The sequence below is a fragment of the Rhincodon typus genome, chromosome 9 (genome assembly GCF_021869965.1).
Source record: "Rhincodon typus isolate 14 chromosome 9, sRhiTyp1.1, whole genome shotgun sequence".
NCBI classification, from domain to species: Eukaryota; Metazoa; Chordata; class Chondrichthyes; order Orectolobiformes; family Rhincodontidae; genus Rhincodon; species Rhincodon typus.
In genome coordinates this window covers 2,246,907-2,258,814 of record NC_063340.1, presented here as the reverse complement: position 1 = coordinate 2,258,814, position 11,908 = coordinate 2,246,907, and the positions used below count along the sequence as shown (strand labels likewise).

At 43.7% G+C, this 11,908-nt stretch overlaps 1 protein-coding gene across 2 annotated transcripts in view; it reads right to left on the bottom strand.

The window, feature by feature from the left end:
- Positions 1–940: 940 nt before the first annotated feature.
- The window catches only part of LOC109920741 (sprouty-related, EVH1 domain-containing protein 2-like), a 37,202-nt gene continuing 26,234 nt past the window's right edge, over positions 941–11,908 (bottom strand). The window contains exons 2-5 of one of the 2 annotated variants that reach the window (XM_020520804.2): positions 8,328–8,499; positions 5,181–5,349; positions 4,238–4,302; positions 941–2,104 (exon numbers count right to left, since the gene is read on the bottom strand). In XM_020520804.2, coding sequence (XP_020376393.2) covers positions 2,087–2,104; positions 4,238–4,302; positions 5,181–5,349; positions 8,328–8,499 — 424 coding nt within the window. In that variant the 3' untranslated portion in view covers positions 941–2,086. The remainder of the gene's footprint in view (positions 2,105–4,237; positions 4,303–5,180; positions 5,350–8,327; positions 8,500–11,908) is intronic. The other variant, XM_048600700.1, reaches the window with a different exon arrangement.

The following is an 11,908-nucleotide window of genomic DNA, read 5'->3' as shown; positions in this document are numbered from 1 at the left end:
ATGTCCTGCTGAGGCTGTACAAGGCTCTGGTCAGACCCATTTGGAATATTGTGAACAGTTTTGGGCCCTGTATCAAAGGATGTACTAGTGCTGGAGAGGGTCCAGAGAGCTTCACATAAATGACTGCAGGGGAGAGGGGCTGTCATATGAGCCTGTACTGAATGGAGTTTAGAAGATGAGGTGAAATCTGACTGAAACTTACAGAATACTGAGAGTCCTGGATAAAGTGGATGTTTCCACGAGGAGAGACTAGAGCCTGAGGGCACAGCCTCAGAGTGAAGGGCTGACACTTTAGAACTGAGCTGAGGAGGAATTTTCTACAGCCAGAGGGAGGTGAATCTGTGGAACGCATTGCCATAGAGGGCTGTGAAGGCTAAGTCATTGAGTGACTTTAAGACAATGATAGACAGGTTGTTGATTGGTAAGGGGATCAAAGGTTACGGGGAGAAGGCAGGAGAATGGGGTTGAAAAACATTTCAATACGATTGAACAGCAGAGCAGACTCGATGGGCTGAATGGTCTAATTCTGTTTCTACATCTTACTCTTATGAAGGCTGAGGGTGAGAGAGAGGGGGAGAAGTGTTTATGAAATAGATGCATGTAGAAGTCAAACGTGTGATTGGGTGACGTCGGCAAATTGTTTTAAAGCAGAGAATGGGGCTGATACTGAGTGCGCCTGGCTTTGTACACAATGCACCAATAGATCACTCTGGCAGCTCATTTAGAAGCAGCTGCTCATGATAGTTTGACAGAAGAGCAGAGGAAATCACCTTTGAACCCAGCTTCCTGCTCCTCTCTTCATAATATGGTGACAAAGGATTGGAAGTGAATGAAATACTGTGTGTAAACCTCTGCCCCGAGACACAGAGTTTGCTGACTGTTAGAAGCATAGTAAAATTGAAATGGGAAAGACAGGCTTTAGCTAAGTACACTGCCACAGCTTATTTCAGAGTTTTAATCCCCAAGAAATAAACTTAGATCACAGCACTTCAATAAAAAGTACCTTCCCCACTAGTGGAGAAAATAATTTCAAGTTATCATTTTAGTTTGAAACACACCTCACATTAGTCCAAAATGCTGAAATATGTGTTACAGAACTCCACAAATTGTCATGAATATCTAGGGAAAGAGACATCTTACTTTTGTGATACATTTTTCACTTTAATAAAGAATGGAGCACCTCTGCAGAACAGCAACTTTTCATCACTCCAAATGATCACTGTCGCTGTGTCACGAGGACAGACGAGACACAAAATTCGGAAACACGCAGCAAGAGCCGGGCGTGGAGGTCCTTGAAGAAAACTAAACAAGTATTCTCCCCCTCTTCCTCACGGGTGTCAGGGGATAGCACATAGGTAATGACGAGCTGGTGAAATCAAGGGCACGGTACAGATTCTGACCCATCGCCTTGTGTCTGAGGATATGGATTTTTAAACCCAGTTTTGTTCTGGAATAGCAGATATGTTCATAGTGAATTCAGATCCCTTTTACCCCCTCGTGGTGACTGTGTCTCAGTGTCACTGCAAGGTTTGCAGGCTTTTTGTGACCAGCCTGTGCAGGCATGAAATCCGTGGGCTCACTGGAAGGCTTTTGCAGGTACTTTGGGGGAGAAGGAAGTCACTTCTGGCAGGAACCTTTGTGAAGGGCATTCACACACCTGCCTTAATGACCAGGTGAACACTGAATTACGAAACCTGGTGCTCTATTCAGCACAAAACCCTCAAGTACTCATCTTGGGGCTACCGAAGGGACAGAATCCCATCTGTCCAGTTACAGCAAAGCAGAAATCCATTGACCGATGGTGGATGAAGCATGCTGGCTGGGTGCTTACGAGAAACATGGCCAGAATGTACAGAGCACCGTCAGATGGGAATGGTTGGATCATTAGATTGTGTTGACCATCACAGCTACACAGCAATTCCAGGCTGGAGGATTCTGTAGGACCAGCCCTGGAACCCATCAGGATATTGTGACTGGCTTCAGGCCATACTGTTCCTTAAAATCCCTGAACATTTGGAAAAACGTTGTCAGCAATAACACAAGGAGGCCATTCAGCCCCTCGAGCACGGGGCTACCTGCTATGCGGTCAGATTGCTGTTGACGTCTGTTCCAAGAGAAAAAAAGATTTACATTCATGTAGCACCTTTCATGACCACCAGATTTCTAAAAGCACTTTACAGCCAATTAGGCACTGTTAAAGTATAGTCACTGTTAGAAATGTAGGAAACAGGCAGCCAAGTGGTACACAACAAGCTCCCACAAAAAGAGTAAACTGACAGATCAGAGCACCTGTTTCGGTCAGGTTGATAGAGGGATAAATATTGCTCAGGACACGCAGGAAAACTGCCCAGTCCTCCTCCAATCTGTTCATCTCATCCATTTAACCTTTGCCCCATACCCCTTGGCTCAGTTGTTCAACAATAACCGAGTGATCTCAATGGATCCACCAGCTTCCCATGCCAGCATCCATAGCTGGAAGGGGTGTGGGGAATATTCCTAATTTTTACTAGCTGGCATATGAAGAAGTACTTGCTAAGTACACTTGTGTTTCCTTATTCGTTATTCTCCATGGAAATATTTCCTCTTCATCCACTCAAGTCAAATCTTCTCATTTTCAACACCTCAAACCAGATCATTGGTTAACGTTTTAATCATAACAAGACAGAAGCCAGCTTTGTGCAACCTCTCTACTGTCCAATTTTATAAAGCCCAGACCTGTTCTGATTAATATCAGAAATGGCCCATGAACAGGGCCAATGGCATGTCCTTCTTGAGTGAGACTGCCTTCAGCAGAGTGCGGTATTCCCAATGGGTGCTGATCTTGTTTTTGCCCAGTTGAAGTGAAACAGGAATAAGAGAGAGATGTGATAAACTCCGATCTAGTGACATCTTTTACGTGGACCCAACCACAAGCAGACAGATGTGGCAACTCATCATATACTGGACTGAATCTTTACATATTTTCAGTTACTGATTTTGTGGTAGGTCATGCAGATTAGTTCATAATTTACATCTTACTGTACTGTTCAGTAAAGGTTTGTGTCACACAAGAATTTTCTGCGAATGTCTTCTCTTTTGATATCTACATCCCTCATCACCCCAACCACCCTGGGGTCTATATATCTGCATGTGTGGGGGGAGGTGGGGCAGGGTGTGTTAATTAGCAACAAAAACAAAAAGTTGCTGGAAGAGCTCAGCAGGTCTGGCAGCATCTGTGGAAGAGAAAACAGTCAACGTTTTGGGTCTGGTGACCCTTCCTCAGAACCTGATTTACAGCATCCGCAGTTGTTCCTGATTTACGGCATCCGCAGTTCTTTTGGTTTGTGTGTTAATTAGCAAGATGTTTCACTGTCTTTGAGCTCCCATCAACTGCAGTTAACATGCATGCATCATTATTCAGGGTTAAGGTTTACAAAAAAAGTTGAAACGATTCTACCAGAAGCAACTTTTGAAAAAGAACTGATTGCTGTACCATACAACACAATGTGACTGCACAGATTTCTCAAATGAATACGTGTCCTGTAAGGAAATACAATGCCAGAATTCAATTTGAAAGACACAGCAGTCTGCATTTCTACAACCTGATTCATTTACCAATTACCAAAACACTTCTAGACTTCCATTGTTGACAAACACACATGGATGACTGAATAGCAACACAGCCAAGAGAGAGTCACAGATCTGGTGCTGCTTAACTGTAAGCTAATCAGAGAACTCATTTGAATGACTTCTGCACATTATTTACAATGTCAAAATAAAGAGACCTTGTCATTGGGACGATAGCCGGAACAGACACCCATTACTCAACAAGGAGAAACAAATTTTGCATTCACAATGATACAGGAAGCAGTAGTAATTTCCTCCCATTGAGGACACCAGACTAACGTGTTTACACAGCGTGGTTTCAAACAAGACCATCTCTCTGAAAGTTTGATTGTTTAAACTTCAAGTTCATGGTCACGCTAACAAATCCACCAGATTCTCATACTTTAAGTCAGTCAGTCACATGATTCAGGCTGACTTTTTTTTTTAAACAGTTTTCAGCCCCAGAAAAGCCATTCACAAACATTGTATTATTCTGCTGCACAGAGTTATAAACTGTCAGCCGATGTCTTGAACATTTTCACAACTTAAACAGTTAGTTCAATTAATTTGAGGGACAGATGTTAAAATTAATCCCTCAACTTGATACAAGCAAACAAGAAAACAGCTAATATGGGCAATAGCTTCTACTTACTGTAAAAACATCATCATCGCCGACCTCCACTTCATTCTGAATTGTGGAAGATGACGTTGTTGACCCTGGGAGAAAGGTTATCATTAAAAACGGAATTGTACAAAGTGGTTACAGAATAGCAGGAGTGTTACTCTAAGAAACCGTTCACCATAAAGGTTACAGCAGAAGTCGTTTTGACACTGGATAGAGCAAATCAGAGCAGCCGTGCTCTTCCTCAGTCAGATCCTCTGTGATTTACTAATGCTCCTCAGTAAAGGGAGGCCGCTACTCCAACCTTCCGACCAACACGAGGAGGTCATAACTATGGGCTTGTAAACAGCATATGGTGGGGAGAGGGTCAAATCGGGTTGAAATTAACATGACGTAGGACACAGTGCTCCGAGATCTCAGCCAAACTAATCCCGCAAAGTCTTCTGAAGGTCTGCAGACATGCTCACTGCTCACAGGGTAGAGTGCTCATTGGGTCAGTTCAGATAACAACAGGTCACAGAGATGTAACTGAGTGAGACTGATCAACATTACAGACAATACACACACCCTGAAATAATCACTCTGTCGTCAGGGAGCAATCAGACTAAAACACTCTGCCTGAGCAATAGGACTGAATTTTAACGTAGCAGAACATTGAGATCTTTCACAGAGACAACATTTGACAATGAGCTATTTCTCAACTATTCTACCTCCATTTCTTGTGAAAACCCACGTAGTGGAGACAATAAGAACAAACAAATACTTCAGTAAACAAATCCTTTCCACAAAAAGTTAATTATGTGATCAAAGTGACATGGCGATCAGATATAAAGCAGATACTTTACTCTGAGGCAGGTTTCCTGCCTTGCCCCGTGTTTGAGCAGTTGATTGGTTGCTGAGCAGGAAGATGGCGTCACATTAGACACGTGCCAACGGGGCAGCAATATACAGTTGGCAAAGTAGTAGAGCGTACCTTCGGTCAGATCCTCTATTGCCTTCCGCACACCTCGATCAAACGCACGCGCATCAGCAGGGCTCTGAAAGGTGAGTCCAAACTTTCTGTTGTCTACCATCCAGTGGTGAAATGTTGGAGTTGCTTTAGTGTAAACCAGGTCTTTCTTTAAGAAGCATTCCAATACAATCTTCAAAGAGAGGGGTAAAAACACAACCATTAAACAAAGGATAAGTGAGTACAGGCATGGCACAGAAAAGAAACACTGGTGTACCATTTATTGGCCAGCTTTGACAACATGGACACAAATGACAGACTGTGCATTTTGAAGTGTCCTCTTTAGCCACAGCACCTCCACCTCACTTGGTGACACTTTCTGCAATTTCTGTTGCAGTATCAGCACAGATTAGACACAGTGTCTGCTGGAATAACTATTCTTTAGTCCCTTCCAAACTTACCCAGCCTCCATTAATTTTGCATAAATTTATCAACTTGTACAAAATATTAAGGGGCAAGGAATCCCAGGAGAAAGTGGTCACAACACATACTCTGCAATAGTGAAACATAAGACAGCTCTGCACCTGGGTAGGACCCCACACCAATATCCTGCCCTCCCCATAAAAAATTACCAGCTAACACCCTGTTCTGAAGAAGGGTCACTGAACTCCCAACCTTAACTGTTTCTCTCTGCACAGACTTGCTGCATTTTTCCAGCAATTTCTGTTTCTTGTTTGATTCAGCTTACATATTGTCTGATTTTCAATAAACCTGAACGCTTTGATTTCTAAAATCTATAGAATCATCATTTTTAACGATTTGTACTTTGTAAAGGGAACAGGATCATAAAGTTAGAGAAGTATAATTTAGCTGTATGTAATTGAATGACACCAATAATTGTATTGTTTAAAAAACCCCAATAAGTCAAACTAAACACTACCCATCCATTTGATAGTAATATGATTAAATTCTATCACTGACCAGAGTGGATAATGAAAGAGAGAGCAACAAATTAATACCTGCCATAGCAGATTCAGCAACACAAATGCATCTTGCATATCACAGTGGTGATATCACAGGGCTAGTAATAGAGAATGAGGCTAATGTTCTGGGGGAGAGAGTTCAAATCTCATCAAGGCAACTGGTAGAATTTAAATTCAATTAATAATGGCAGTAATGGTGAGCATGAAGATATCGATGGTCATAAAAATCCACCCGGTTCACTGATGCCCTTCAGAGAAGGAAATTTTGCTCTGGTCTACATGTGACTCCAGGCTAACAGCAATGTTAGTTGCCCTCTGGGCAATTAGGGATGGGTGATAAATTTGTGACATCCCTATCATAGAGGGATTAGTAAAAAAGGGACAGTGAGACATGGCTGAACTGTTTGCAGGATTCACTGTCATGGCTCTTCACTACGAGCAGAGTTACTCACAGGAACCTGTCTGTTGTGACGATACATACTGTGAACAAAGCAGGTTTATCTGACAGGTAAACGCCAGGTGCATTGTACAGGACCTTCATTTTATCAAGGGAGAAACAGGGACATGAAGGAGGCTTAGATAGGAAAACAATACTGTCACTTAACATCGTTGGTCATTTAATCCATTTAACACAGCTGTTATGAAATGAAGCGAAATGCACAGAATAGAGCAGCTCAATCCACACGAGGGAGAAAGGTGCAGAAAGTCACATTAGATGAAGAAGGATGGAGGTGGTGCAATTGGCTAAGACACTTCAGCATGGCCCTGTGGGCCGAACGGCTTATTTCTGGGCTGTACATTCTATAAAGTGTCGATACCGTCATAGAGGCCCACAACACAGAAACGGCCCCTTCAGCCCTTCGCATCCATTCTGCTCACAATCACCTAACTATTCTAAAAGGGGAGGTGATGGCTTAGTGCTATTATTGCTAGACAATAAATGCAGATCAGATTAATCCTGGATCTAATCCTGCTGCAGCAGATGGTGGAATTTGAAGTCAATAATAAAAAAACACTGGAATTAAGCATCTACTAATGAGCATGAAATCATTGCCAACTTTTGGAAAAGTCCATCTGACTCACTAACTTCCTTTAGGGAAGGAAGCTGCCATCCTTACCTGGTCTGGCCTACATGTGACTCCAGATCCACAGCAATGTGGTCGACCCATAAGTGCCCTCTGAAATGGCTGTGCAAGCCTCTCAGTTCAAGGGGTGGGTACGAGCAGGGAACGATGCCCATGTCCCGTAAACAAATAAATAAATAAAAAACATTTGGCCCACAGCCTCGGCATTGCAAGTGACCATCTAAATACTTCTTTAATGTGACGCAGGTTTCTGCTTCTCCCACCCTGACAGGCCGTGAGCTCCATATTCCCCACCAGCCTCTGGGTGGCAAAGGCTTTCTGTAGTGCAACATGGTCAGGACCTTCCTAGTAGGGAGCCTGGCAGAGTTTATCCGATTGCAGGACAAGTCCAGTACTGTAAGCACGATATTACCGTATCCATGTGCACAGTAGCTCAATGACACTCACTCTACAATCACACTAACATCAGCTGTTCACATCATTGCTGCGTTATCGGAGATTGAAACCCAAAACAAGATTTTTATCATCCAGTCCCTTACGTAGGAGGTGGTTTTCTTCAAACGATTGTATGATTTATCTCCAACAATTTCCAAAATATTCTGAGTGTGCCAACACTTTATTGGTTGATCTTATGCTAGCTAGGCAATTGGAGGGGTGGTGGGAACAAGCTGGGAGGAGTGGATAGTGGAGATGATGACAGATACTACATAGACAGCGAAGTTTTGGATAATTGTCCAGAGGACAAAATGTTGCAGTGGGACAACAATACTGCAAAATTCCCTCGTGAGTGGTCCCTCTTGGTCTATCTCATCAGGGGCCACAGTGATAGGGACGGCAGCTCAGTGATAACAAAAGTACCACTGACAGCCAGGGACAGATGGGCAGACAGCACAGCCAACACACTATTAATGATCAAAACAAAATGTTCAAAGTTTCGCATCAGGAGCCAGCCAAATATACCAAAGGGCAGAAAACATGTAGCGAGGTCAAACCAGAATTGGTCATAAATGATCACAGTGAATGCCTTCCTTAATTAAAAGTGTTCCTGTAACATTCAAAAATACCATTTGTCGGGCTTCCTTACAGATGCTGCTTGGACTTACCAGCTTGTCTCGAAGTCGCTCACCATGGATCAGAAAATCACTTCGGCCAGTGCCTTCTGGTTGTGTGACCTTACAGACACCAACTCGACTAAGACCACCTCCATCCTGTGGTAACCACCCTGAGTCATCTCTGGTCATAACCACAGCTTTGACACGTACAACGTAGCTGTCACTGCAAAAAAAACAAAAAACCAGAGTCAGCAAGGGTCTCACTGTCAATTGTAGCATTTCAGTCAACCCAGGATTATCGCGAGGCTCATCAATGAAATGTCACTCTTCACAACCATACAATCCATCGCAGTTCAGTGAATAATTAAAAGACCTCACTCCTAGAAAAGGGGAGACCAGAAAACAAATTAGAAAAAAAGCAAACCACAGTAGATGCTGGAAAACTGGGACAAAAACAAAGTGCTGGAGCAACTCAGCAGGTCTGACAGCATTTGAGGAGAGAGAAACAGAGTTAACGCTTCAAGTCCAATGACCGTTTTGCAGTTCAGAAATGTTAACACCTGTTTCTCCACAGATACTGCCTGACCTGATGAGTTTCTCCAGCACTTTCTGTTTCTGTCACAGATTTCCAGGATCCATTGTGGTTTGCTTTGGTCCCACTGCTTTCTGGTCTCCCTTTTCTATTCCACAGAACAGTTCTTCAATCTCCAAACACCCAATGGGATCTTATTTAAGACAAAACAAAAATGCAAGTGATCTCCAATTCACTGAAAAGCTGAAGGTACAAAACTCAGTTTGATTGCTGTTAGTTGCTGAAAAGGAGCAAAGTGAGCACTTTTTAAAACACACACGTTGTAGGGATGTGGTTGGCTCTGGCAAAGTCAGTATTCATTAACCATCTCCAATGAGCCTAGAGAAGGTAACGGTGAACTGCTTTCTGGAATTACTGGCAAAGGGCATGAGAGGTGGGAACGTAGGAGCAATGGCCCTGCAGCCTAGAGACCTAGACTAAAACTCGAGCGACACAAGTTCAAATCCCACAGCAGCGACTGGACTTTGAAATTCAACTAAAAAAAATGGAGTATGATGCTAATCTCAGTAAGGGTGACCATGAAGTAAATACAAAAACCCTTCTGGTTCACCAATGTCCTTTAGGGAAGGAAGTCCTTACTTTGAATGGCCTACACGTGACTCCAGACCCACAGCAATGTGGATATCTATTAACTACCTCCTGGGCAATTATGGATGGGCAATAAAAACGCTAGTCCAGCCAGTGATGCCATCACGGAACGGCAGTTGAGATTTATCCACACTGGAGTCTCATGTAGGCCAGATTGGGTAAGGGCAGATTTCCCTCCCTAAAGGGCATTAGTGAACCAGGTGGGTTTTTAATGAGAATTGATGCTATACTGCACTAGCCAATGATTACCATTGAACATCAACCCTACGGCTGACCCAATCCAGAGGCAATGCTGAGTCACATTATACCAACTGCACAAACATTGCTTTTTGAGGCAGGTATAAAGTTTGGAATCTCCACCCTTGGCAAAGATTACAGGAAGGTGTAAGGGGGAGGTGTGGGTTGCTGGTGCTAACAGGAAGCAGACAAGACTGTGGTTTCCAACTGCCTTATTTCCCTGCCTAAAATAAAAATTACAAACATCTTTGTCAAACAAATTCCTGACATAACTGCCCTCCCCCATTAGAATAGTGTAGAGTAATTTCACTTCTGCCTGTTGTAGTTGTAAATTCAGCCCCTGACAGAGTCTGTAAAATAGAACTCCAGCACTATCTCCTCCATACTGGCCTGTGTTTCCCCAACTCAATGTTTTCGTGTTCTCTCCCCAGTTTGAGCACTAGATGGTGAGTCACCAGGCCGCTTGTGAAATGATTCAGGTTGGTCAGGATTATCTTTTTAAAGTAGACTCTTTGCACGTAAAATGATTTACAAGTATTTTATGCAAAGTTACTGCTGCTAAGGTGCTTGCCACACAAAGTAAAGGATCTCTTGTTCAAAAGTCCAACCTGTACAGGCCAAACTGAGACATTACCAAATCTGTTATGGCTGATTTTTAAACCAGGAGTGGCAGAGAGCGAGAGCAGTGCAGGGACTGTAGCTGGGAGTGTACTGTACTGTACACTGATATCACAGAGGGGGTGGTGGGTGTGTTCAATTCCCATGACTTGACATCTCACTGACTACTTAATGTACAGGCACACACATTCTCCCTCACACGCGCGCACACAGAGCAGTAACTCAGGTGAGACCAGGCCTGGCAGGGGTTTGAATCTATAAGCTACATTTCAACCAGGACTGCATTTTAAAGAAAGCGGCAAAAGGGAGCCAGAATATTGTAAAAACAAGATGTCAAATAACAGAAAATATTCTAGTGGACCTGAATTTCTCCCATCAATTTGTAGAAATTCCTTTTGATGTTATAAAAGGCTTTTTTTTGCCTCACGTGCTACAGTTTGCCTGGTGTGTCATATTTCGCTGCCTTACGATGATTTTATGAAAATAATTTGAGGAGGTGGAAGGAGTTCACTCTAGCACAGGTAGGAGTCAAACGTGGGGATGGTTTGCTAATCCCTGTAATCTCCAATGCTCACGACTCAGCTTCCTGAAGTAAACAGCTTTTAAACACAGCAAGTGGTCTGGCATTTATAAAATACGTCTAAAGCATTATCAGAGTGCAGGTCAAAGAATGAAACATTTTCCGAGGTTTGCAAGCTGTGTGTAACAAACCCCAGCCACCCTGTTTGCTTGCCCAAGTCCAGAGAGCCTGAGCCTAGACACAGAGTCAGGAGCAGAGTATTCGGAACATGCACAGGGGTCACAGCAGCTTCTAGGACACAGCAAATCCCAGCTGCACTAAAATAACCAGAGCCCCTGAACACACAGCAGGAGGCTCTCCACTGTAACCCAGCGAGAAAACAGCTCAATGTTTAAGAACATGGTCCGTTCATATTGCTAGCTGTTTTTCAACCCATGGCAGCAACTGGGAAAACACATCTGCTGTTATCAGCCGTGTCTCATCTAGACCAGCACCTGAGTGCGAACATTCAGAGGTTTCAGAATGACAGCCTGATGGTCGAGTGATGACGTCAGTTTTAGAAAACTGTGTACAATTCTGGTCTCCCTGCTACAGGAAAGATGTTGTTAAACCAGAAAGGGCTCAGAAAAGATTTACAGAATCCCGACAGTGTGGAAACAGGCCCTTCAGCCCAACAAATCCACACCGACTCTTGGACCATCCCACCCCCCTATAACCCACACACCCCTGAAAACTACGGGGCAATTTTCCATGGCCAATCCACCTAGCCTGCACAAATTTGGACTGTGGGGGGAAACCAGAGCACTCAGGAAACCCACGCAGACACGGGGAGAATGTGCAAACTCCATACAGACAGTCGCCCGGGGGTGGAATCAAACCCGGGTCCCTGGCGCTGTGAGGCAGCAGTGCCAACCACTGAGCCACCGTGCTGCCCTAACATTTACATGGATATTGCCAGGGTTGGAGGGTTTGAGCTACAGGGAGAGGCTGAATAGGCTGGGGCTATTTTCCCTGAGGGGTGAGGGGTGACCTTATAGGGGTTTATAAAATCATGAGGGGCATGGATAGGGTGAATGT